The sequence below is a fragment of the Leptinotarsa decemlineata genome, unplaced genomic scaffold, assembly GCF_025532065.1.
Source record: "Leptinotarsa decemlineata unplaced genomic scaffold, Ldec_3_MD MMD2_P_RNA_scaffold_14, whole genome shotgun sequence".
Lineage (NCBI taxonomy): Eukaryota > Metazoa > Arthropoda > Insecta > Coleoptera > Chrysomelidae > Leptinotarsa > Leptinotarsa decemlineata.
This window is the reverse complement of record NW_027412528.1, coordinates 5,230,129-5,257,183: the sequence shown is the minus strand read 5'-3', so window position 1 is coordinate 5,257,183 and position 27,055 is coordinate 5,230,129. Positions and strand designations below refer to the sequence as shown.

At 32.6% G+C, this 27,055-nt stretch overlaps 3 protein-coding genes across 5 annotated transcripts in view; 1 reads left to right on the top strand and 2 right to left on the bottom strand.

The window, feature by feature from the left end:
* Nucleotides 1–27,055, bottom strand: part of LOC111515406 (uncharacterized) — a 160,159-nt gene that overhangs the window by 463 nt on the left and 132,641 nt on the right. The window lies entirely within an intron of this gene.
* LOC141479868 (uncharacterized) lies at nt 1,174–9,517 on the bottom strand. Of its 3 annotated transcripts, XM_074177067.1 has the most exons (7): nt 8,279–9,517; nt 7,353–7,561; nt 7,083–7,202; nt 6,003–6,107; nt 4,958–5,065; nt 4,186–4,293; nt 1,174–2,935 (listed from the first exon to the last, which is right to left on the bottom strand). In XM_074177067.1, the coding sequence occupies exons 2-7, from the start codon at nt 7,555–7,557 to the stop codon at nt 2,862–2,864; spliced, it is 720 nt and encodes a 239-aa protein (XP_074033168.1). In that variant the 5' UTR covers nt 7,558–7,561; nt 8,279–9,517; the 3' UTR covers nt 1,174–2,861. The 3 variants fall into 3 exon arrangements, with proteins under 3 accessions (XP_074033168.1, XP_074033158.1, XP_074033163.1); XM_074177057.1 differs by lacking the exon at nt 1,174–2,935 and having other exon boundaries at nt 3,005–4,293; XM_074177062.1 differs by lacking the exons at nt 1,174–2,935; nt 8,279–9,517 and having other exon boundaries at nt 3,005–4,293; nt 7,353–7,879.
* Nucleotides 9,585–27,055, top strand: part of LOC111515407 (G2/mitotic-specific cyclin-B2-like) — a 138,794-nt gene continuing 121,323 nt past the window's right edge. The window contains exon 1 of the mRNA XM_074177078.1: nt 9,585–11,207. The gene's annotated coding sequence lies outside the window, so the exon portion shown is untranslated. The remainder of the gene's footprint in view (nt 11,208–27,055) is intronic.

Sequence of the window (27,055 nt, the reverse complement as noted above, 5' to 3'; positions counted from 1 at the left end):
ATTTTAATAAAAAAAGTGAAATTGAATAATTCAGTAATTATATGGTTCAGTTTAATGAAATTCTATAAAAAACACTGGTCATGGTATTTTTTGAAGTTCTATTAGTTTTCAACGGTAGTCCTGTCAACTTGAAAATATAATAAAATTATTGTTTGAATAAATGAACATTTGGAACCTTTGATGTGAACATAAATCAAGAATAGGAATTACCCAAACAACAATGTCAACGTTTTTTTTTCAAAATCAAGTGTGGTCCTACGTGCTTCTGATCACGACCACTGATTTTACGAGAGCTTGGAAATTGAAAATTTTTAAAGCAATATAAATTCGGATGAAGGTCCGATTCAGTTCTCTGCATCCTTTGAGTTCAAAATACAAAATATCAAGGTCATTAATCATCATTTTTCAAGAACTGTCTACCAACAAAACATAAAGCAGATAAGTAAGTAATCAAGAGTAGGTAGATGAAGTAAATATTTTTGGTTAGAGTGGAGCAAGAGTGTTATTAGCTCGAATCAGTATAGGAAAGACTGGACTAGAATTGAGTACATTCTTTTCGGACTTCTATCGTCTTATAATTTGAAAAATTCACTATGTATCAACTGCTACTATCCGCAGTGAATATTGACAAATTTTTAAAGGTTTACGAATTTAAATATTATGGCAATCTTAATTATAGTTAATTTAATTGGCTTTTATTGATGAATAACTCTTCCAGTTTTCTACCTGCTACCTGCCCATAATTAATTGGGGTGACATTAATTTGTCAGCTTCCTGACTTTTGCCACATTTGGTAGTCTGTAATGGTATTACAGGAAAATGGAGAATTTAATGTCACCTCAATTGAAAATGGGCAGGTAGCAGGTAGAAAACTGGAACTAATCAAATTACCTATAATTAAGATTACCATACTATTTAGAGGATTGTAAACGTCTGAACACAACTGCGGATAGTAGCAGTTGAAACGTAGTGAACTTTTTAAATTATAGTATGATGGAACTCCGAAATGAATATACTCAAGTTACATCACAGTCTACAACCTTCAAATAAACTTTTTTGATTGGCGAACACACGTCGAGTGGAATGGACGTTAAATTGATGTTTGGGTAATTTCTATTCCTGAAATAATGGTTTACCTATCACAAAATCAATGTATATTGTCAAATGGAAATATATAATTATAATTACCTATCGTTTCAGTGCACATTTCTGGATATGAGTCTTGAGAGAGATTTCCATCTCCATCTCCTTGGGCTTTTTCCAGTATATTAGACATTCTAACTATGTCTTTTGCTACATTTGGCAGCCTGTAATGGTCCAAATGAATCTTTTCATTATGACCCAAATAATCTGCGATATCTTTCAGTTCCGTTTTACCCAAATCCATCGTAGCACATTTGGTCGCTATATGCTTTCTGAGTTGTGTTCCTCGTAAGGTATTTGGCTTTTCTGCGCCACATAATTTTGAGTATTGGTTCATTAATTTACTAGCCGAAAGATGACTGTGGGAATTGCCAGGCAGGCCAAATAAATATGTATTATCAGAACTGACTCCTGCTTCATTTCGAAATTTCAAAAGCAATTTGAGGGCAATAAAGTTATCTTTGTTTACCATCACAGGTACTCCTCTCATCAATTTACCTCTAATCAAAAAACGTACATAATTATTTACTTTCTTCTTTTCATCTGAGTCTAGATGCCCTAACATTTCGTCATTATCTTCAAGTCTTTCATAATTCAAAAAATCTGAAATTGCTACTCTCTCAATTTCACCAGCTCTTCGCCGATTGAAAAACTGTAATGAAGTTAGGGTCACACTTAATAGTTCTTTCCAAGCTTGAAAAGTAAACTTGTCATTGAGTTTCTTTATGAAAATGCTTCGGCGGTTATCCAAAAATATTCTTAAATGCTGAATGTCTTGAGAGGACGGAAGAATATTTTTTTTCTTTCTGTTTCTCTCCAATTGATTTTCTTGTACAGTTTTATTGATGTCATGTGCAAGACCTTCTTGTAGGAGAAGAAGAAAGTCTTTGACCTCTTCTTGTCTGGTTTTATTTTTTTGTTTAATATACTCTGATATCATATAGAATGCAATTTTCTTGAGATGTGACCCTATTGCAAAAGCAGTTGCTGGACTTTTGTATCTTCCAGTTTCTTGATTCAAGCCACACATTTTATTGATGCTTGAAATACAATTTTCGTAGTGAAGTGGATCAAATATCTCTTCCAATTTAATTTTAGGTATACCAGAAATCTCTCTAAGGGTTATCAGAAATGTGGCAACACATCTCAATTTTGCTCGTATCATTTTGTACAGATGGTGAGATCTATATTTTTGGCATAAGCGATTTCCAAACAAAATGCTTACTTCATCAGATATAATAGTTTTCGTTACTCTGTCATCACAAAGTGATGGCAAAACACTGCTTCTAAGAATATCACTGGCTTTTGAGGAGATGAACATACTTTTCTGCTTAGACATTAAGAAGACATCTTTTGCTCCCTTGATCCTATTTTTTTGACATTTCCGGTAATGAGCTGTTAACGGACATTTTTGAATACATGCCGCCACAATTTCCACAGGGCCTGAATTGATCGGCTGTTCTCTGCTTGGATGTAGGACACCGAACAACAATCAAATTACCCTCTAGATTGTATTTATTTTGGGTATTATACAGGAAATCCCCTTCTACACGAATTTTTTGTATTAATTGACTTCTGGAGATGTCCTTCTTAGAGAGTCTTAAAAACTCTGCAACTGACTCTTCATTCTTGTGCTTGTTCTCTAAATGACGAGCAAATTTTGTTTGAAGCTTCATACAGTATTTACAAAAATGAACTTTTGATTTAGTCCGATTATTTCACTTAAAGACAATTAATTTTTTGTTATCCATATCTGGAGTTGGTAAGTATATTGGAGCAACAATTTGATAATCTGCAAAGCGAAATTTCAACGAGAGTGTTCATTTATAAAGAAGCACGTCATTTCAAAACTCTCCCATAGCTGGCTGGCAAAGTAGCCATATTCTGAAGCTCCTTCATTTCGATGTGACGATAAATGATATACTTAGTGTTCGAACATACCCGAATGATAATATATTATCAAATACTATTATACATTCCTGAGTTAAGAAAGAAACATTTCATTCTGAACCTATTTCGTCACTGCTATATTGTGTGTACCCATGTTTCAATGCTTTTAATATACTTTTTATCTCCGCATTCACAAGTTTAGTTTAAGAGTAGATCTAATTCTTCTAAATTTTTTAAAGGAAAAGTGTCTGTTAACATTGCATCATTCGGGTAAGTTCAGAGACTATTTGGGCATGGTGAAACTGGTATAACAAAATAAAGGTGCGTCAGACAGTGGGTTAAACACCATGTGTAATTTATTACTATTAGTTTTATAGCAATAATATAAACAACTGAAAAATGAATCTTAAGTTATTTTCGGTTGACGAGGTCTAATAAAATTAAAAATGATCCTATAATGGATAAAAGAATGTAATGAGATATGTGATGCTGACCATCAAAAATTTTCCAAAACAGTGGCCAGCTAATTATATACTGTGTGTAACAGGATCATGGTACAACCTCATTTTTCTGTAATTTTTTAAAATGAATGAGTAACATTTGGCACTTCATAAAATATATATTTGTCACTCAACTTTCGAACTGAAGAAAAGAAGGGGGTGTACCAGATTCTGTCAAACATGGTTTGGGTATTTACTTGGGTTCAATTTTAGAACTGAATTGATATCACGGTTCTTTATCAAATATTTTTTGTTACTGTATCCACGAAGACCTTCAAAATTCTGTGCAGTGAATCTGCATTGATACAGTAACAGAAAAACATTCACTAGAGAACCGCGAGACTATTTCAGATCTGAAACATTCCCAAAGTGAATAAGACCTCACAACTATTTATGAAATCTTTATATTTTTGGCATCTGTGCATGCTAGAATTTTTGAAATTTAAGTAATAATGTTTATAATGATATTTTCAAAAAAAGTTATACAGAGTTATACAAGTTAACCCCTTGAACTTCTGGAATCAAAACTGAAATATTATAATACGGTTAAAGAAATTGTTTACGATTACAATTGCGCTCTCTAGTGACAAATCTTTACAAACAATGGTTTGTAGGTATCCATCGTTTAACAGACACCCAATACAATACTCACTTTCATTTCTGGTCCGGGCAACTTCTGAAATTCTTGGTTCAAAGTCGGCATCCATTACTGAGTCATTATCAACTTTATTTGGATTTCGTGATTTTTCATTCTCGGTAGCTGGAAAGTAAAAATAAATCAGAAAAAAAATCGCCTGTACTCTGGTCAGTTTTCATGATTATGGCATTGAGTAACCGAAAAATTGGCTTCCGTTACAACTTTTTCGTATTCTAATCCACAAGCCATGCTATTATCCATAAATGATATCCATAAAGACTACGATGTCTAACCGGCCTTCTTACAGGTCACTGTCATTTGAATCATCATATGCAGAGACTCAGACTGTCGGAAGACAGTGTGTATCGCCTATGTTTGGAAAATGATGAAACAGCAGAGCATAACTTTGTGCCAACCCCGCTGGGAACCGAATCAGGTTTTTAGAGTTCGGCAGAGTCGTACTCTTACCATCTGACTTGCAACACCACCCAACATACAAATTAATCGGCTTCGTTAAAAAGCTGGGTTCATTTGGTCAAGTGTGTGAGCCACAATAAACCCTTGCGGGTTGCGGTGGAGGGTCGAATAGATCCACTCGCTTCAGACCTAACCTAACCTAAGTGTTTAGCTCTAAAAATTCTGGAATCAGTAAAAATTAAAATGTTATAATAATGTTAAAAAAACAGTTTAGCATGCCAATTTCATCCTCTAGTGGCAAATCTGTATAATGAATGGTTTCATAGATATAGATTTTCATCCTTAAATAGACACTCAGTACAATACTTACTTTCATTTCTGGTCTGTTCAACATCTGAAAGTCTTGGTTTAAAGTCGGCATCCATAATAAAGTCATTGTCGACTCCATTTTGGTTTTCTGATTCTTCATTGTCGATAGCTGGAAAGTAAAAATAAATCAGAAACAAAATCGCCAGTAATCTGGACAATGTTTATGATTATGGCAATGAGTAGTAAACAGAAAAGTTGGTCTCGATTACAACTTTTCTTTATTACAAATCCACAAGTCATGCTCTTATCCAGAAATGCATAATTTCTGACCGAAGCTGAGTTGTAAAGACTGTAACGGTAGATGACAGAATTAATAATGGCATAGTATTCTAGAAATCACTGCCCAGTGAAAAATGTGCTGGGTTGTAAAGACTGTAACGGTGGATGACAGAATTAATAATGGGATAGTATTCTTGAAATAACTGTCCGGATTTTCAAATTCTAATATGAGGGTACCATTTTGTCTTTGAAATTGACAATAACAAAGTGATTTGTTTTCCAATATATGCGGTAATGAAGTGGAAAAAAAAATGAGAAAAATTCTGTTTTTAATTTTAATTTCAAAAATGAAATCATGAACTTCATTCAGTAACTTTATTTATTTTAGCTTTCTACATATCTCTTTTATTTATCAACATCTCAATAAGGAACATATAATTTGAATAACCCTGTTTATTTGATAATTGATAATGTTTATGTTACAAAGGTATATTATTTTAACATGTTCTGTCGTTGTTGAGAGGTATACATTTAAACATTTTTTTTCAGAAAATTTTGAGAAAGCCTTAGAAGCATTCATTCTTGATGAGAACAATTAACTGAGTAGAAAAAAGTCATTATATGCTAGAACATTTTCTGAGAACGAAAAGAAGATATGAAAAGTGATTAGGTGTTTACTTTCTGGATTCAATAGACGTTAAATGTTATAATACTGTTAAAAAACTGTTTAGCATGCCAATTGCACCCTCTAGTGGCAAATCTGTTTAACGAGTGGTTTCGTAGATATAGGTGTTCATCCTCAAACAGAGGCCCAGTACAATACTTACTTCCATTTCTGGTCTGCTCAACATCTGAAAGACCTGGTTCAAAGTCAGGATCCACAACTGAGTCATCGTCTTCATCTTGATTATCTGATTCTTCATTCTCGGTTGCTATAAAGTGAAAATTATGAATTAGAAAAAAAATTGACAGTATTTTGTACGATGTTCATGAACATGTCAATGAGTAACCACAAAGTTGTCTTCCTTTCCAAATTGTTTGCAAAGTTTTGAACATTGTCAGAAAATGTTATGATTACCTTTTTTTATCTCTCCTAATTGGTGGTGAAATCTGAATGATCAATAAAAAATAATACAGGGTATTTCAAATTCGATCCTCACCATTGGGATCTCGGAAACTATGAGAGATACTTAGATGGTTGAATTGGGACAATATTGCGCATTTACCTGACTAACAATATGCAGTTGAGAAAGTTCTGAAATTTCGAGTATATTTGGAGATATTCTGAAAAAACAGAAATTTCATAAAATGGTTTTAATTTTTTTGTGGCTTTATTTTTCGAGGGATTCGAAAATAAATTTGCACTTCCACATTGTTACTTTTTTCCTGATACATAATGGTGTTTTCAGACTTGCTATCCGACGTTTCATCTTCCGGCCACCATCATAACAAAGAATTGGAGATATTGAAAAATAAAAATTCTAATCACAATAGGCTTTGACTTTCATATTTCTAAATTTGACTTTCACTCTGTTACACTCAATGAAATTTTGTTAATGTACAAGTCATTGAATTTTTGACGAAAAATGGCTTTCACGAATGAAGAAAAAAGATATATGATACAAAACATATTTAAACTTGTATCTCGAAAGACAACCACATCGAACTATGTTCAAGTTATTGGATCAAAATCTCAGCAAGTTTGGTTCATTTGAAAAGCCGAGGAAAAAAATTGTTAGTCAGGTAAATGCGCAACTTTGCCCCAATTTAACTGTCTTTATATCTCTTATAGTTTCCGAAATCCCAATGGTGGGGATCGAATTTGAAAAACCCTGTATAATCCGGTAGCACAAAAAGTTCTGTGGATATTGAATAATTTTTTATGGGATGGACTTAAAAGTGCTCACTTTCAGTTGCATTCTGCCTAACATCTAAATAATTGTTATTCTCATTAACACTCTGCATATCATCATCTCTATAACTTTTCTGGGCCAAAACATCTACTAATGCCACTTGTGGTATGGTACCTGTAATTAATTAACAGAGGGAATGATGACTGAATTTTGCATTTTGGTTAAAAATGAACATTCTAAATAGTTCACATTAAAAACTAGACATGTAACTAATGTATATTATGAACCCACCAAAACTGCTGTAATGAATGCATGGTAACTCACCGAATTTCTTATTTCCCTGTTCTTTCTTTTCATTTTCGAGCAATGTTCTGCTATCATTATATTCCATTGGAGTAGCCTCATAATAGCCTATTCCTTTATAAGGGGCCCACACTAAATTATCCTCAATGGGAGTAATTTTATTTGTTGACACCACATATAAAATATTGTCGTCAACAAACCTCACAAGACAATATTTCTTGGACATATTCCTAAAAAATAGAAATGATAAAGAAAATTTCGTAAGCCTACACCTGAGAGTACAGTAATGTTTATTCAATTTCGTGTTAATTCTCAATTCGCAGTGAGGAAATTTACTCTAAACCTAATATTTTTTTTATTTGCCACGCACATACATATTTCCTTTTTTGACGAAAAACTTGATTTTTAATTGAAAGGCAATTTTCGATTATAGTTCTTAGTATAAGTAAAGAAGGGTGGTAAATTCTGTAGTCAGGTGGGACACGTTTGCACTCAAGAATCTTACCTGGGTACCATGATTCACTGATTTATTTCATAATGATATCGCAATAAACGAGATAATTACCAAAACAAAAATTATTATCGCCACCCTTGCTTCTCAATCACAAAGGATTTGCCGATTGCGTCTCTCTCTCTCTCTCTCTGTCTAGGTTTTTTTGGCTATTGCTTCCTTGCGGCGCATTTAGCTAAATTTGCCAATTGCGAGTTCGATTGTATATTTTATGTTGTCTCAACTCTCAACTGACTGACGCGCATATAAAATTTGTTGGTGTTGAATTCGTTATTCATTCTTATTCATAGGTTTAGTATTTGGTAACGTTGCATAAACCAAACATTAAAGCATCTGTTCACTTGAGAAGCCGACTTTTTTTGCGATCTTTGAAAGTGTCATGTTCCATCAACTGAATAACTATAAACAACGAAACAAATTAACTATTATAACTTACCTGAGGATTTTCCAAGTTCAGTATTGCCAATCGAGCAATCACCAAAAATCTATAGGGCAAATCTTCAATCTATAAATCTTATCCTGAGACTTCAAATCGAACACCTTCAGCTCTCATTCAATGATCTGTGAACTACTAGATTAGTAACTTGTCGGGTTTACTTGTCACTGTCTTCACAGCATGCTGTTGTCACTTGAACGTCCACTTGTCGCATGTCTGCGGTCTACGCTTGGCCCTTACCCCCCCGTCTCCCTCGTCTTTTGATGCAACAAACCGACCTGCTTATAATACAGAAGACAGAGACAGAAAATTTGCACATATTTATAGAAGGCTAGTTTTTTGTCAGTTTGTTTTTTCGTGTAACACGTTATGAGAGTCTACCACTCCGATGATGTTGCGTTCACATACAGTGAGTTTCAAAAGTTTGCAGAAGTTCGGCAACTTTTTTATTATCGATTTGTCAGAAAATTTTATTCCTCATAGAAATTGGTGCATTGCGAAAAAATTGCATACGAGTTGTCAAAATATCAAAATTGAAATTCCAAAGAGTGTTCAGAAGTAAATTACCTTCATTTTTGACATTATCAAAAGAGTTAATTCAAAGAAGCTGTAGAATATTGAAAGCATATTATTTTCTGTCACTGCCTCCCGAACAGGGTCGTCATAAAAAAAATGTGATTTTATTTTGAGGCCATCTGTGGCCTGTGGCCTATTCCCGTTTTGAGTAAATACATATTTCACAATCCAACTGTGTTAACGTTGAACATGGGAATGTTATATGCAAATAAATTAGGCAGAGTATACAGGGTGACCCGTTAAGACCACGTCAAGCTTAAGAAGAATGTAGATCAACACTCCACCTGATATGTAAAAATTTCCATTATAACGTTTTCGATAGTTATTTTTGTATCCAGCGCACGGGTTGCAAACGAACTTTCTTCTTTCTACAAACGCCCAAAAATATTGTTCTAAAATAAGTTATATGTTTAGCTTGATATAAAAAAATAACGTGAAGGACTCTAAATAATTGAGTTGGAAATTCACAAGCATAAACATTGCGGGTGCAACCTGTTAAATGATCAAATCGATTTAGTTTACTCGCTGGTTTTTAAATTGGCGCATCCGCATTGTAAACTGTAAATTCAGGTACTCAATCAAGCAGTACCTCTGTTAGTACCTACAGAGGTGGTATATAATGGCTAATGTAATGAATCATTGTTAGTTTATTGTATAAGTTTGAAAATGTTCATATAGGACGAAACTGCAGTTACAAATAAAAGTGGTAAAAATTATAGAAAGTTTCATTTATCCTTTCTTCATCATAATTTTTGTATCAATTTTTTATATAATTAAATAATAACATTCACATAACTCGTCAGCCATATTGAACCGCTATTTTGATTTTATGAATTTTGGCAAAAAATCATAAACCCCGAATCCGTGAATTGCCACATAACAATTATGAATAATGACAATTATGAAGAGAATCGGATCATAATCACAAAACTTAGCCGCTATCTTGATGCTATCATCTTAATTTTATGGATATCGACAACTAAACCATAATTTCTAAACTCAAATTTTCCTAGATATAAATTTTCAATGAAATCGGATAATAATAAAAAATTATCTGCCATCTTGGAGCCAATATCTTGATTATAAGAAAACTGTCGCCAAAAACCCCACATTCCGATTTTAAGGATAATCTTGATTTTCTGATTGTTGACAAAGAATCATAATCATTAAACCCGAGAACTCCCCAAAAACAATTATGAATCATACCACTTATCAATAGAATCGAATCATAATAAAATTCATCTGACATCTCGTAGTCACATTCTTGACTCTATAAATATTGCCAGAAAAATCATTATTTTCATCCCTAAAAACCTCCAAATACTAAGTTTCAATTCGACAAAAATCACATAATCCGTCCGCCAGCTAGGAGCTACCGTCTTGATTTTATGGATATCAACAACAAAATCATAATTTCCTATCCGAATTTTTCTACATACCAATTTTCAATAGAATCGGTTCATAATAGGAAAAACCCATTGGCCATATAAAAACCGTCATCTGGAGTATATGAATATTACATAACATTTTAATATTTGTTCCGAAAATCAAATACCAATTTCTTCATATATTTGAATAATAATCACAAAACTTGTTCTTCATCTATTCATATATTGATTTCGAGAAGAATCCAACCGTAGTTACAAAACTCGTCCGATATTTTTGAGCCGCCATTTTGTTGTCACCGGAATTATCAACACCTGTAAAATAACAAGTTATTCCGACGACTCAAAATGAGTCTTAATTTGGACAACTCGTCCTCCATCTTGATTGTATGATTATTGAAAATAATCATTATATTTTACCTCAAGAACTCCCACATAATGATTATGAATAAAATAGGATCATACTCACAAAATTCGTATCTCATCTTGAAGCCACCAACTTGATTTCATGGCGAAAACAAAATCAATTTTTGATCCCGAATTTCCCCACATACCAATTTTAAATGGAATTGGGTCAAAATAAAAAACTCACCTGCCGTCCTTGGACCTGAAAACCCCCACATACCAATTTTGGAGCCGCCATCCTATATTATGAACAAACATTCATAATCTCCGACCCCGCAAACCCTCATATACTAGTTTTGAAAAGACTCGGACCATAGTTACAAAACTCGTCCGCCATCTTGGAGCTGCCATTTTGTTTTTCTCTAGCAATAATTTCATTTTATTGTCAGCTATAATATCCCAAGGACATTGATAACTAACGAAATAATTTTATCACAGTTTTCGAAAGCACGTTATTTGGTAACATCCCGACGCCGAAGGCGGAGGGATGTTACCTAAAATAACGTGCTTGAGGAAGTTGTGATAAAATTATGAGTTATTTATCAATGTTCGAGGGATATTCGGTGAGAAAATTTTTTGCAATTCGAACAAAATTATTTATTGAACACACAGTTATTAAAAGAACAATTCGTATAATGATATTCCGTTGATCTTGCTGTATTTGCCTCGGTTACTGCATAGGTGTTTCCACGCATACTATTGATTATTTGGTTATGATGTTCCTGAGCTTGTTTTGCGTTTAGTGGGATCTGTTTGTAAATTTCTTCGTGCTGCGTCGCGTGCATTCCGCGCTTGTTTGAATGCAACACTTTTAAAGGGGTCTAGCATGATATTATACTCCTTGTAATACTTTTCTTGTAATAATTTGCTTGTTATATTCCATACGGTTTTAACAGTAGCCTCCTTAAACTCTGTGCTATCCTTTTTTCTCATATTAATCGCCCAATCCTTGAGTATTAATGCAAGCTCTTCGAGAGTACGATTTCCATCCAATTCATATTTTCTGGCGTCACAAAACTCCATAAATATTTTCCAAGTGTATTTTTTACTATTGACAGTATTTTTTGGTTTATTTTCTTCAATGATTTTGTCAATTGCCGCATCATTTTGAACACCAAAGCGAGGAAGTGACATTTTCGAAATAAATTGAATTACTGAAATGTCAAACAACTTTATTGTGTTGGTTGCTTAGCAATGTCATGACATAAGTGATAACTACCCGTGAAAACTATCCATGGGTAGTTATCAGTGTAATGATGGTTTCATTGGTTATTTCGACACACATGACTAGAAATAGACAAATTTGATAGGATAATTTTTTTGACAAAAAATTTTCACCATAATTATCAATTCCTTTAAGTTAACAAGTTAATCGGACGACTGAAAGTGGGTCAAAAATGCACAATAGTTACATATGTTCAAGGGAGTAAACAACTCATCTATTTCTCTTGTTTTCATAATATTCATCTACCCTATTCTCGAATTCGAGCTTCACTTTTCATAACCTCTGGCAATTCATTCAACCCGAAGGACTAGAATTATTGCGATAATTGTCAGTAGTGATGTTAGTGAATGAACTTCCCATTGCAATTTATATTTTGAAATGTTTTCCATCTAATCCGAAATGTCCTCAAATTGAATTATTCCTCGGAATCATTTCCGATATGGTATGTCCTCAAACTGTAACAAGGAACTCCCATTGTCCCCAAAATGGTGGTGTACCTGAACTTACAGTTGAATATAACAGAAACGTTTGAGGACAGTCCTCAAATATAGCCGTTTTGTCCCCAAACTCACAGTTACTGGAGAAAACTGTCCTCGAAGTCACAGTTGGTCATACATATATATATATATATATATATATATATATATATATATATATATATATATATATATATATATATATATATATATATATATATATATATATATACCAAAATACTTTATTTTATTTACTGAAGAAATAGTGAGATTCACGTTATCATATTTTATAAGTAGTGATTTGAAACTTGGTAAATGGCTAGCATAAGATGTAAAAGTAATGTAAAATATTTTAGCCACATTGATACTCAGTAGTTTACTTTCAAACCATTGAAATTTTCTTCAACTTTTTCTTTCAGACAGCTCCACGTTTCCGATTTGTACATGACTACTGTGTCATCTGCGAAGCTTATTATGTCCCCTTCCACATCTAGCATGCAAAGATCGTTTAGGTAGATATTGAAGAGAATTGGACCCAGAACTATCCCTTGGGGTTCACCATATTGTACTATTCGAGATTCAATGAGAGTGTCTTTGATTTTCACACATTGGTTCCTTTCATGGAGATAACTATAGAGGGTGTTCCTCTGAATCCAATACTCTCAAGTACCTCCAGAAGTTGATCATGGCTAACTGTATCAAATGCTTTCTTCAAGTCTACAAATATACATAGCGATGGTGATTTTTCCTCTATATATTTACTGATTTTGTTAGTAAGGAGTGTTATTGCATCTTCAGTTGATTTTCACTTTTGAAATCCGAATTGATTGTTTGACAAGATTTTATATTTTGTTAGGTATTTTTCAATGCGTGATTTCAAAATGGTTTCGAATATTTGTAATTACGGATATTGGGCGATAGTTATCCACTTTGAGTTTATTTCCAGGCTTGAATATTGGTGAAATAACAGCACACTTGAATGGAGCTGGACATATTCCACTACTGAATGACCAGTTTATTATGTATTTCAATGGAATTGCTAGTTCTTTCGCTATTAGTTTAATAGTTTCAGCTCTGAGAGTGTCAATTCCAGAGGAATTTTTATTCAAGTTCTGAATAACTTGCAAGACTTCACATTCATCAGTTTTTTCTAGAAAAAAAGAATTCATAATTTTGGCTTTTGGTTTATTTTTTTTATAATTTGATCTTTTTTGTATTTCATCCGCCAAGACTTTACCAATTTCGCTATAGTGTTCAACAAATTTGTTAGCAATTTTTTCCTGGTCAGTAATCATAGAACCATCATTAGATAGAATTTCTTCGATTGTATTCTCGTTACTTCCTTTATTGTCATTTCATTAATAGTTTTCCACAGTTTAGAGAATTCTCCTTTATTATTTTCAATTTTGTTTCGATAACAATTTATTTTGGCTTTCTCTGTTATTTTTTTCACTCTATTTTTGTACTGTTTATATTTTATTTTATTTATTTGTGTTGGGTTGCCTTTCATTGTTATATAAAGATTACTTTTCTCTTCAATGGACTTCAGTATACCATCAGTAATCCACGGATTCCTTTTCATATTTTTCCTACTAACTTTAATTGTGTTTGTGCTTTTTTCCACGATTTTGTTGGTTTTTTGAATTAATATTTGAGTAGTTCAATGTCATCTGTCGAGTATAAATCCAGCCAATTTTCCTCACATATTTTTTTTTAGTTTTTTGTTATCAATAAATTTTTTATATTTCAATAAATCAAATGATTTTTTCTTTGTTTCAGGTGAAATGATTTGTAGTGCAATAGAGAAGTGATCAGTTATATCTGTTTGAAGGGCGAATGAATTGTATTTGTAGTTATTTGAAGCATCTTTTACGAAACAATGATCTATACAAGTACCATAGTTAACCCTTGTTACCGAATTTATATAAGATATGAATCCATGAGCGCTAAACGTATTCAGATATTTATGTGATGTCATCATTCTCCATTATATTAATATCGATATATCCTATCAGAATATGATCGTTAATATTGTTATCTTCACAAGATTCTAGAAATTCTGACAAACTTTCAATGAAATTATTAGTTGATGTAGATGGTGGTCTGTAAATATATGTTAAATTTGATTCACAGTGAAAAAGTAAGGTAACATTTGTCTAGTATTTAATAAATGCAGTTCATAATTAGTACTTCTATCGGCCATAACTCAATAAAAATTTTTTCATTCCATAATGGTTAATCAAATATTTAAAAACTTAATTTTCACTGCTCATGGTGCGTAAAAAATTCAAAAAATGAGATCTACATCTTGTATAGCTTTTTCGTTGCCATCAGCGCCCTTCAAAACAAATTGATGTTCACATAATACTTGTTTTGATTTTGTTATTATTTTTATAATGTTGGGCATTTCTACGAAATTCATAAATGTACTTATAAATAAGACGATGTAGATGTTTCCATTTGTCTTTGCTAACCTATAAATTGTTCATCTGAATTTATAACTTTTACTGTCAAATAATCCGTTTTGCATAGTTTTTTAATTTTCTAGCTTTTGTTATACTGAAGATGATCACAATTGTGAACATGTATGATTTTTCGATCTAACAATTAAATATATTCCTCCTTTTTGTGTGGAGAAAACTTCGAGTTCACCTTCCTCTTCAAAACCGTATATTATTTGACCATTTTATAATAAACAGCTAGTATCATTATAACCCGGTATTGAATATGAAGAATTTCTTGGCAGTTTTAAAATTTTAAATTGAACTCGTTCTGCTTGTATGTAGGTTCCACTTTGATTAAATTTACTTCATTTTCAGTACGCTTTTTTTCTTGATAAATCACCATTGTTGTCACATGGTCGATTCTTTTATCATTGAAATTATTGTTGTCTATAGCTTTATGGAGAAATAACGATGAATTTCAAACGATATCTTTCGAAATTAGCAATTTTTCGTCAATAACTTTAAATACAATGGGGATGATTACGGGAAACTCATCCGGCAGAGTGCGCTGAGTGTTTGTCACATTGGTCATTAGCTGTCAAAGTTTCCACCGTTATTTATTGATTTATTTGAAAGTTTCTTATTTAAATTGCTTGCAATTCAAGATGTATTCTACATGGCGTATCGCTCAGTTGAAGGAGGAGTTGCAGAGGAGAGGTGCAACCCTAGGAGGGAAGAAAGCTGATCTAGTGGAAAGGTTCATAATTTTGCATATTTGAACAACTCTCTCATAATAAAGACAGTTTTTTGCATCTAATTTGCTCCCAAGAAATATATTAATGAAAAAAATCATAGATTTTGTGTTTTTTCACTAATAATTAATGAACATTATTCTAACCTCAAAAACATGCAAGTTTTAAGGTTCAATTTTGTTTTCAGATTAGAGGCTTATGATAGACATTTTAATTTCGAGAATATCCCTCAAGAGAGACCTGTATAATAAAGAACAAATTTTTGTTCATTAGAAATTCATCATTGGAAAATAATCTGAATAAAGTTGGTGTTTGTGTGGACTGGCCGATTAGGTGGCTTTCCTTATCAGGATTACCTTCCTCGGGGTGGAAAGTAACTTCTTAGGCAATTTCTTGTTGGAGGTCTAGATAATTTATATCTGAAAATCAAATGGAATACAGTGGTGGTTGGGCAGTCAATATAATAAATTTATTTATTGGATACTTACCATTGAGAGGAAGCTGGTATCTTTATCTTCGAAAAATTCAGATGATTCACTACTAGCTGGCTTCAAATCACGTTTAGCATTCCTGTTTTTCTAATCTCAACATCCGTGGAGTGACAGAATTCGAAGTACAGCGAAGTATGGAAGGTACAGCTGATTTTTCAAAAAAATTTCTTTGGGGTGAAAACCCTATAAAATTTTATAAAATTAATATCACATATAAGTAAGTAGAATGAATGCTACTTACCAGTTGTTTTTGAAGTAGTCTCAAAAGCAGAATCTTTGAAATGTTCACAACAAAACCTAGAATGATCAGTACATTTGAACTTTACTATCCTCAAAGATTTTTCCCACTTTCTTCTCATAACAGTACCTTCAGGAAACTTATAAACTCCCATTTCTTTGCACCCGAAAGAAGCACAACGACCCATTTCTCTGAATGAAAACGAAAAATCACAAATGTTCCCATATAAACAATGTATCTTTTGATGACAAACACTTAGCGCCCTTTATGTACAACAAATTGACAGTTTGCTTCCCCATTGACGTTGTTCAGTATCAAGGTGTTTCAATGCTTTATAATTTATACAACGCCCAAGTTCATTCAATATCATGATTGAATGTTTCAATATGTCAAATGATGTCAATGTATGATGTATTCCGATGCAATCGAGATCTGGTAACCAATAATATTACTAAAGGAGGCGGTGTCCTGTTGGCGTCCAATAGGTTGCTACCAATTTCGTTTTTGGATCTAAGAGACACACTCCCTGAAGTTGATATTGTAGGCTCCAAATTAGTACTTGGCAGCTTTACTTTAAATATTATTGTAGTTTATATACCCCCTTGTTGCTCCAATATTAACTATGAAACATTATTCGATTTTCTGGAGAGCTCTGATTGTGTTACTAATGGAAATTTTCTACTAATTGGTGACTTCAATATCCCTAAATATGATATAGACTTTAATGATACCAAATTTCAGTACATCCTCAACTTTATGCAAGCAATTGAATCTCAACAGTACAACTCGATAACGAATATTAATAATCGCAAACTGGATCTAGTTATAACAACTGTGACGATTGTATCGTCTCGAAATGTGATCAACCTTTTGTTAAGATAGACGTTCATCATCCTACACTTTCTATTTCATTGAACTGTCCTACTCCTCATATCAATGACTGCTATTAATACAACAGATGCTATCAAGCAATTTAATTTTCGCAAAGCAAACTTTCCAGCTATATTGAGTACGAGCGAAGTTTATGGAAGGGATATAGTAAGCGATGGCAGCGCACAGTGTGGCAGAATTGTGTAACAAAAGGGGTTAGTGAAACTTGTCAAACGCTGTTTTGAAGACGGGTCATTATTCTTGTTGTGTTATAAACTGCAAAAATACCAGTGGAAATGGTCGGTTTAACTTCTATATTTTTCCAAAAGCAGCCTGGAAAATAGATCAAAGAATTAGATGGATAGCTGCGGTTAAAAGGAAAAAGTAAGTGATCGTCTGGCGAATCAAGGATGTCAAGTCAATATCTTTTCTGAAATCAATCTAAAGAAAACAACCTTTATTTGCAATAATTTTATTTACACTGATCACTGTGATGCAGAAATTCAAGTAGATATTGCAACAACTACGAAAATTGTAACAATAACTAGTCCCAGAAAAAAAGATAAAAGCTGTTGCACCAACAAAAAATCATTTCAAGACCAGTCTACTAAAACTACAAGCCGAGAATTTGCTGGTATCTCATCAATAAAAAATTATTATGAACTGCTAGATCTTGCTGGCGTGTCATTCAATAATTTTGTTTTTTTACTAACCAAATTATTAACTGAGACAAAATGTACAGTTTCAATTAAAGTCCGGCTTCTAATATTTTTAATGAAAATCAAAACTGGCTTAACATTTTCAGCATTGAGCGTGTTATTTGGTAAACACAGAACAAGTATCTCAAGAATTTTTCATTCAATCTTAAAAAAATTAGCTTCTGAATTTGCTGATTTGGTATTTTGGCCTACTAGAGCTGCAGTGCAGGGAACAATGCCAGAGTGTTTCAGTCCAGATTACACCAATACAAGAGTAATTATTGACTGCACTGAATTCAGAATAGAAGTACCATCAGCAGTGGATGATCGTGTTGCTTGTTACTCCCATTACAAAAAAGGTTTCACTGCAAAAGTTCTTATAGCAATTACTCCCGGAGGATTTATTTCATTCAAATCCAAAGTAGCGGGTGGGAGAAAAACAGACTCACAAATAACAGTAGAATCTGTTTTAATTGATCTTCTAGAAGCTGGAGATGTAGTTTTAGCAGATAAAGGTTTTCCTGCAATTAAACAAGTTCTAGATCAAAGTGGCCAAGAAATTAGAATTATTATGCCTCCATTTTTGTCGAAGAAAAAAGAATTTTCTCAAGAAGAAACTGAAAAGACTTATGATATTGCTCGAGTAAGAATTCATGTCGAAAGAATTATGCAAAGATTAAGAATATACCGGGTTCTTGATAAAATTTCACATAATTTATTTAATTGTATTGATGATATTTTACATGTATGTTGTGTTTTAGTTAATTTACAGCCTCCAATATTCTCTAAGAGTAATACTGTTGTAAAATGTAAATAAAAGCAAGCTTTTAATAATATGTTTTTTATTTTATAAAGTATTGCACTTTACAGAACTAAACTATTCCTTAAAGTTTAAATATATTATTATAGGTACTATATTATTATTTACTTAAAGCTGAATATAACCTTCAGTTATCAGTTTGTTAACTTACTTTGTTACTGTTACAGTAATTCATTGATTTATCTTTGGGACACTTTGGGTGAGAAGAAGAGAGATAAGTATATTATAAATCATAAGTTAGAATACATTTGAGATATTTTTTCCTGTAAAGGATCGTTTCTGGAGATCAATACAATAAGTTTGGTTATCTTCACAAAATTCTTTAAATAATGCTCAAAGTAAAAATTTTTACTTTTCAAAATAATTTCTTCAATGAATTGTTCATCACGGTTAACTTGTACAGCTACACTGGTATTTCTCAATGGTGAATAGACAAAAATATCACATATTGTCATTCCAGTCACATACATTTGTGACTGGACTTGAGTGTAGTATGGATGGCTATGCCTTATTTCTAAAACATTGTTTATAAGAACTAAGTAGTCCACATTGCATAAATTATTAGCAAAGTCAACTACAGGTTTTTTTCACATGAAATTGGACATTTTACTTCGACAAGCTTTGTCACACGTCCATCTTCAACCACTACTCCATCAATGCTAACGCACAGCCAAGGTTGCTCTTTACTAATAATTGCACCAACAGTTTTCACTTTACAGAAATTAATTTTTTCGTTAAGTAATATAGGGTCTTTTTCATTACGTAAGCCATACCGGGTTGCGACACAATCAATTTTCTTTGGTTTTAAAATATTTGACACTAAACTTTGTATGGATTTGGTTTTACGTGATTTTATACTATGTATATTTTTACTTGCAGTTATCCTCAACTGTCTAATTGCATACCAGTTTGGACATTCTGATTGCTTCATTGTATTACGACAAATGTTAATTATATCTTCATTCGTTACAGCTACATATTTCTTATAATATTCTTGTAGATCTTCTGCTAACGGGTAATCACGTTTGTAGAATTGAAATTCACTCCTAACTGTAAAAAAAAATCAAATAAGCTAAGCAGTCTTCATTCTCCAAATCAACTTTGTCCGATGTTTCAGATACAACTTCAGTTACTAGGCTTGAATCTAGAGTCTGCTCTGTTGCCTGTAATATTCGTTTCAACGATGACTCTTGCAATAATTCATCATACCTTATTAGTGATTGTGGTTTACAACATTCAGTCTTGGATACTGATGGAAACATATCGACTTGACGCATGCAATATCTCCTAACTGTTGACGAAGTAAGTTTTCAGGAGATGAAAATTATTGTTTTTTACCTTTATTTTTAAAGCTAATTTTTTAGTTTATGAGAATTTATGGTTATAATATATATATATCTTAAAGTAACAGTTGAATAAAATAAGATATTTTTGTTTTTTAACTGTTATTGATAGATAGGAGGTATTGATATTTTTGTTAACGTAGATAGGATATTTTCACATGTGATTTTAAGAAATAAATACAATAAAATAAGGTAAAAATAAACATTTTATTTTTAACCAACAAACCAAACAAATTTAAACATTATTAATTGTTATTTAAACTTACTACATACATTATAAAAAACAATTTTAGTGAGGTAAGTTGTCACAACAATGGTGGACAGCCCTTGGTAGGACTGACTTTAATTCCTGTAGATGTTTCAATTTATTAATAGGAATTTTGCATCTTTGGTTATGCATACGGGGGTATGTAGTAATAATTGGAATTTCCCTTGCTCTGGCGGGTAGATCCAACCACTCAGCATCAAAGCTTAGTTTTACTTGAATTTTATCATTTGCATATTTTAGTACTCTAATATCTGTTACTACCGGGTCATCTTTTTTCCTGCCAGGGCGAATCGAGGGATATCTGAAATGTTCGGTTAGGGAAAAGTTATAAAAGAAGTTATAATTCAAATCAATGGCTTCATATGGTCTAGGGTTTTGCCGTGCTTCCCTGGTTACAGACAGATAATCGCTGGGTAGATGAATCTCTCTATTTTTCAACTTGCGGTCGATAGCTGCGTGCACTGAGTCGCACTCCATAAAGGTATGACCACTTTCCAAATACTTTTGAAAAATTGTCACTTGGTGCTTCATTGAAAAGTTTAGAAGTGCATTAGCCATTACAACATTACGATTCTGATAGGTACACCCATCAGAATAGATAATAATTGGTACGTTCGCTGGAATACATTTGTTTTCTAGATAATCTAAAAGGCAAGTAACAAATGTTGACGCTTTGAGCTCATTATTTTGATCTTCTGAAAACCAATAACACGTAGCGTTATGGGTTTTCAGGTCGTAAACTGTGAAATTGTGTACACATAATTTTGTTTTGTAGTAGAAGGCACCGGCTTCCAAATAAGGGGATAATTTTACAGTTTGTAAATCCGCACACAATACTATACACTTCACTATACACTTTTTTTACTATACTTTATACTTTGCTATACACTTTTTAAAGCGTTGTTCTTATCAAGTTCCTTTTCTTCACGTGCTCGGTATTTCCGATTTCTATGCTCAATGTATTTAGCCTCAGGAAGATTTCCAGTATTGTAAGAACAACAGGTATTGCATTGATCTTTTTTGAGTGTGTATATAGATAAATTTTTTTTCTTTGAATCGCTTATGAAAGTATTTCTTAGATAAAGCCTGTAAGTTGTTATCTGCACAATAAGTTCTATAACGCCTGTAAACTTCAACCAGTTTTTTAAAAATTGGCTCCAAAAACAGTTTGGAAGAACTTTTCCTAGCATAATGCGATGGCAGTTTTGGTAATTCATCGAGAAATGTATCTATATTCCCAATACTTGTAGCGGTGCGAGTCTGTAGAGCCTGTCGAACGGTTAATTTTTTTTCTGTGTTTTGGTGCATTCCATAGTTGCTATTATTAACCCATTCCTGCACTGTCTTATATCCTAGATTAAAAGTATTTAGAAACATGGTCCTGCACACTTGTACCTTTTGTCTATTTGTATTTAGATAATATATGAACGTCCCTTGTCGCCTAGATTCCCGCTCAGTACTAATAGTTGTCCTCCTCTTTACTGGTATCTTTTCAACGTGTATAGATATGTATACCTTCCTCTGATCCCACGTCATATCCTTCCAAAAGTACTCGAATAAGCTTGTTCTTTGCATTTGTGATATATCTGAACACCTACTCACTTTGGACAAAATTCTGATTTGCAAGCTGATTTTAATTTTCGTTTCGGTCGTTTTGTGTCGTGAGTCATTTTCATATTTCTCTTTTTGGAAAACCCTAAATAGTCTTCACCTTGTTCCCGCAATTTCTTGTTCTTCTGACGGATCGGTGGCAAGTTAATATCACAAAATTATTTTCTGTACCATTATCAAGGTCTGAATGAAATGGACTATTGGAATCTAAAATGTCTCTATGCAAAGGACCTGGCTTAAAACAGCCTTAAGTTATTAAAACATCAAACACGTAACAAACAAAATGTTACTTATACTATTGTCCTAAACTGGTGTCCGTAGGCTCTAACTCTGTGGCCACAATGTTACTATTATGACCAAAGTCGCATACCTCATAATCAGGCAAAAAAAATTGATTGATTCCTAAAAGAAAAAAGTAATAAATCGAAAATATACAAGCGCTTGTTTCGAATTACCTTCGTTGACTTCTGGGACCAAAAATGTACCTTCGGTGATGGAACTTACATGGTCACTATCATTATGAGCCAACTGTGGTATACTAGACCCATCTTCTAAAATCATAATGGTTTTGTAAGATCATCTACGATTTATTAAGAAAATCAAACTTACCACTTAAAACCACAACGGTATTCTTAGTTTGACCTTCTTCTACTACATTAATTCCCATAATGTCAACCGGCAAATTTGTTAAATTTGTAGCTTGGGCTAGTTCCAAAATTCTTCTGGATCGATTCATTTCAATTCTAAAAGAAATAACCTGTGAAATATCTCCTAACTATACAAAATGGGATAAATTATGTTCCAAGTCAAAAACTCCTATCTATCAATAAAGTTATAACAGTTCTAAATGATACTTTTTTTAACTAAAATATAGTAAAATATTACTCAAATATCGTTATAATCCTTTCTCTCTACTATAAACATTATACAAGGTATTAATTTTCATTAAATATTACAAAAAGTACGTACTTACCCCAGAACAACAACTAACATGTGGATACGGCTGTAACTTTATGTAGTTAGGAGACATCGAACGAAATAAATGCGGGAAAATGTTAGGAGGTATTGCATCAGCCTAATTTGAGGGGTTTTAACGTTCTATGTCGGTTACGAGAATTTGCTAGTACATGCGCACTAATGCATTATATTTACCGTCACTTAAATCTCCATTTAGCTAAAAATGTCAGTTAGGAGATTTTGCATGCGCTGAGTCGATATCTTGAAAGTACCTCCCTTTGGAATATTTACATTGAACAAATTGACGAATGCTAGGTTTGCCCCATTGCTGTTCACAGCTTGTTTTTGAATGACTAACTTTGTTGTTAATGTAATATATTGAAGCAGCAACATGTTTGCATTTGCCGCTTTGGTTGTAAACGCAGCTGCACTTTACTCCGGTGACAACTTGAGAATTATTTATCTGTAATAAATAGATAAAATCGTTAATAGATATAATTTAACTATCGTAGAGTACCAAAATGTGCGAATATTTTCAGGCTAGGAAAGTACTTACGTTTAAACTTGTGTTATAGGGTGTTAAGGTCACCGATGTTTGACGAATGATGTTTGCTCGTATTAAATAACTATTGCCATTGGTTCTTAGTTCCTCGACATTCCTTACGTGTTCAGCTAAAACCATTTTTCCCCTTCAGCATAGTTTGAGACTGGAAACTTATTTCATGTTTTACGCTCTCAAAACCAGTTTTTATAATCACATCCATGTTCCCTTTAATTGTTTTAACAAATATTTATAAAAACACTATTTATTGTTTTTCTATATATTTACTTTATTTATTTTATAACAAAAAACATTATGTACTTGTCATTCACTGTTTGACATACTCCCTTTTTGTTGCGTTTACATGGTGGCGCTGGTGTCGTGCACGTTCCGAATATGAACTGATCAGAACAACCGAATGGTGTGACGTTTCTGAATGTACTGACATCGACTCGGCATGTGATTTATGATATCAAAAATTACACAGTATCTTCTTTCAAACAGTTCCACTGAAAACATTAAAAATACGTAAATTTCCCCGATGGTTCAATGGCGATGTTATCAGCCATATAAAGAAAAAGGAATTAGCATATAAAAACTATAAGAAATATAAAACAGCATTTTATCAAAATCAATTCTCGGATCTGAGAAAAACTGTCAAAACTAAAATTAAAGCAGCATATAGTCGATTTACAAACTTAGCTGAAAATAATATTTTATCTGACATCTCGACTTTCTGGTCATTCATACACAGTAAAGAAGGTCATTCGCGTATACCGGGTATAATGAAACTTGATGATGGGGTATTTGATAAGAACGGCTCGAATTTGTCCGATATTAAAAAAGGCGACTCTAGCGATATCACAAACTACAGGTCAATTTCAATTTTATGTAACTTTTCTAAACTCTTCGAGATATGTGTGCAAAATGTTATTCCTCCTACTTAGCATGGTTTCGTACAACAAAGATCATGTATGACAAATCTTGTATGTTTAAATTAATATCTCTGTACGTACCTGGACAAGCCAAAACAAGTCGATGATGTTTATTTAGACTTTCAAAAAGCCTTCGATCAAATAGACCATTACGTTCTTCTCAGCAAATTGACAAAATTGGGACTCTAACCAACTGCTCACTCTAATTGAATCATATCTAGTTAACAGAAAACAATTCGTTGAATATGAATCTGTCAAGTCGGCCCAGTACATAGTTACATCTGGGGTACCACAAGCTTCTAATCTTGGAACTCTTTCATTTTCAATTTTTAATAATGACTTGGCAACCTCTTTGAATATTCCTAACCTACTGGGATACTTTGGATTATGTTTCTCAGTAATCACGAAATATATATCATAAAATACAGACAACCCTCTACCCTCTTTATGATTCTAACTTAATTTTTGATTTTCACCACTGAGTAATGCTTGCATAAAAATTTGCTAAGTAGCCGCTAATTGACCTTCTTTCAAAAACTTCTCGATTAAAATTTCATGATTTACATACCCATTGGGTATTAGTTCGGTGCTTGATATTTCTTTGCGAATTTGAACAGTGTCATTTGTAGAATTTATTGTGCGTATGTATTCAATCAACGTATTCAGTGGTATGTTGCTCATATATACCGATGATGATTTCGTTTTATCATTTGGATATGGAAATAAAATGTTTCCGCTGGTTTCATATCGCGATTTTCTACGACTCTGAGTTCAGTTAGTCATTTAGCCAACTGAGACACTTAAACTGATGTTCAATTTCATCAGTCAGCTTCTCAACTGCCTGTATAAGTAGGTCGTGTGGTATTTTATTTGAAGGCCTACCTACTGGATTTGAAGAATTTCTTGGTAGTCTAAGTTTGAAAATGTCCTTATAGGATGAAACTGCAGTTAACGTTAGTTACAAATAATAGTGGAAAAATATAGAAAGTTTTATTTCCGTAAAATGAAGTCAATAGAAACAGTTTTCGACTTTTCAGACTCTATAGCTGAGTTAGTATGTAAAAGAAAAAAATTGGAAAATGCGTGTCATTGCTGATATGAGAGAAGGCCTTACCATCGTCCATAGATATTCTAATAAGTCTGGTAACTCCTTTGATGTGGGTAAAATATGCCGCTTTTTTGCGAGCGGTCGTAAATCATGCGGCTACCAGCAGAAATACGTTATACGAGAGTCAGTCAGCAGCGCGAACAATATGTTTACTCGAAAGTGTGTCTACGAGGGTCAGGCGTCAAGTGTTGATCATATTCATTACATATTATTTATGTGTTTGTATGATCTTTCATAGAGATGATTATATAATATGAGATTCTAATAACAATAAATTGAGGAATATTTCGTTGTAATAACTGGCATGAATTACCTGATTTCTTAAATTATGGGCAGGTAAAAAGGTGAGATACTTATAAAGGGACTCCACAATAAAGAGAAAATGAAGATGAATAATCTTTATTTACATATTACCTAATTAAATGGTGATTTTTTGTTTTCTTGAGTATACCCTAATAGTATAATTATAATCTGTTCAGTACTTTGGCATATATATTTAGACACATTTCAAATATTTAGCTGGGGGTTGGTTGGAGTTAGGTCGAATAACTGAAACTACTATTATTTCGTTGCCGACGTTTCGACTTTTATGAAGTCATCTTCAGGGCAATACAAAGTTACAGTAAATCAGATATAAATACACACAAGGTAAAAAATTATTGAAATTTGCGACAAGAATCACTTCTGCGAATGAGAGGTCAAGATTGAGTACATTAGTTTGGTACAATTCAATTGACAGTAAAAATGTAAAAAGAGACATAAACAAAAATTAAAAACTGTAGGAAACGGTTGAACTCACATAAATTTCTGGTTTTCTTGTCTATCAAAATAAAAATTGAAGGACATTTACATAAAAATTAAAATTTCCAGTTTTCGATACTGAAATATATATTTTGTTTATATAATATATATATGTATATATATATATATATATATATATATATATATATATATATATATATATTTATATATATATATATATATATATATATATATATATATATATATATATATATATATATATATATATATATATATATATATATATATATATATATTTTGAGTGCAGGAAGTAAGTGAGTTCCTAATTTTATTTTCAATTGTCGCTCACACAGTGAACTTTTCGTCGGTCAGAAATATACTTCTGTATATTTCAGTATCGAAAACTGGGAATTTTTATGTAAATGTCCTTTTATTTTGATTCTAATAGACAAGAAACCAGAGATTGGGTTCTACCGTTTCCTACATTTCTAAAATTGTTGTTTATGTCTCTTTTTACATTTTTACAGTCAATTGAATTGTACCAAATTTACTCAATCTTGACCTCTCATTCGCAGAAGTGATTCTAGTCGCAAATTTGAATAATTTTTCACCTGTATGTGTGTATTTATATCTGATTCACTGCAACTTTGTAGTGCCCTGAGGATGACTTTATAAAAGTCGAAACGTTGGCAACGATAATAGTGGTTTCAGTTATTCGACCTAACCCCAACCACGCCCCAGCTAAATAAATCTACTAAGGTCAAAAAACGACATCTAATATTTCAAATATTTACAAATTTTGCAAAATTTTGAGTTTCGGATGTTGTTTATTTAAACATTGAGATCTTATTTGCCTGTTTGCAAATTTGATT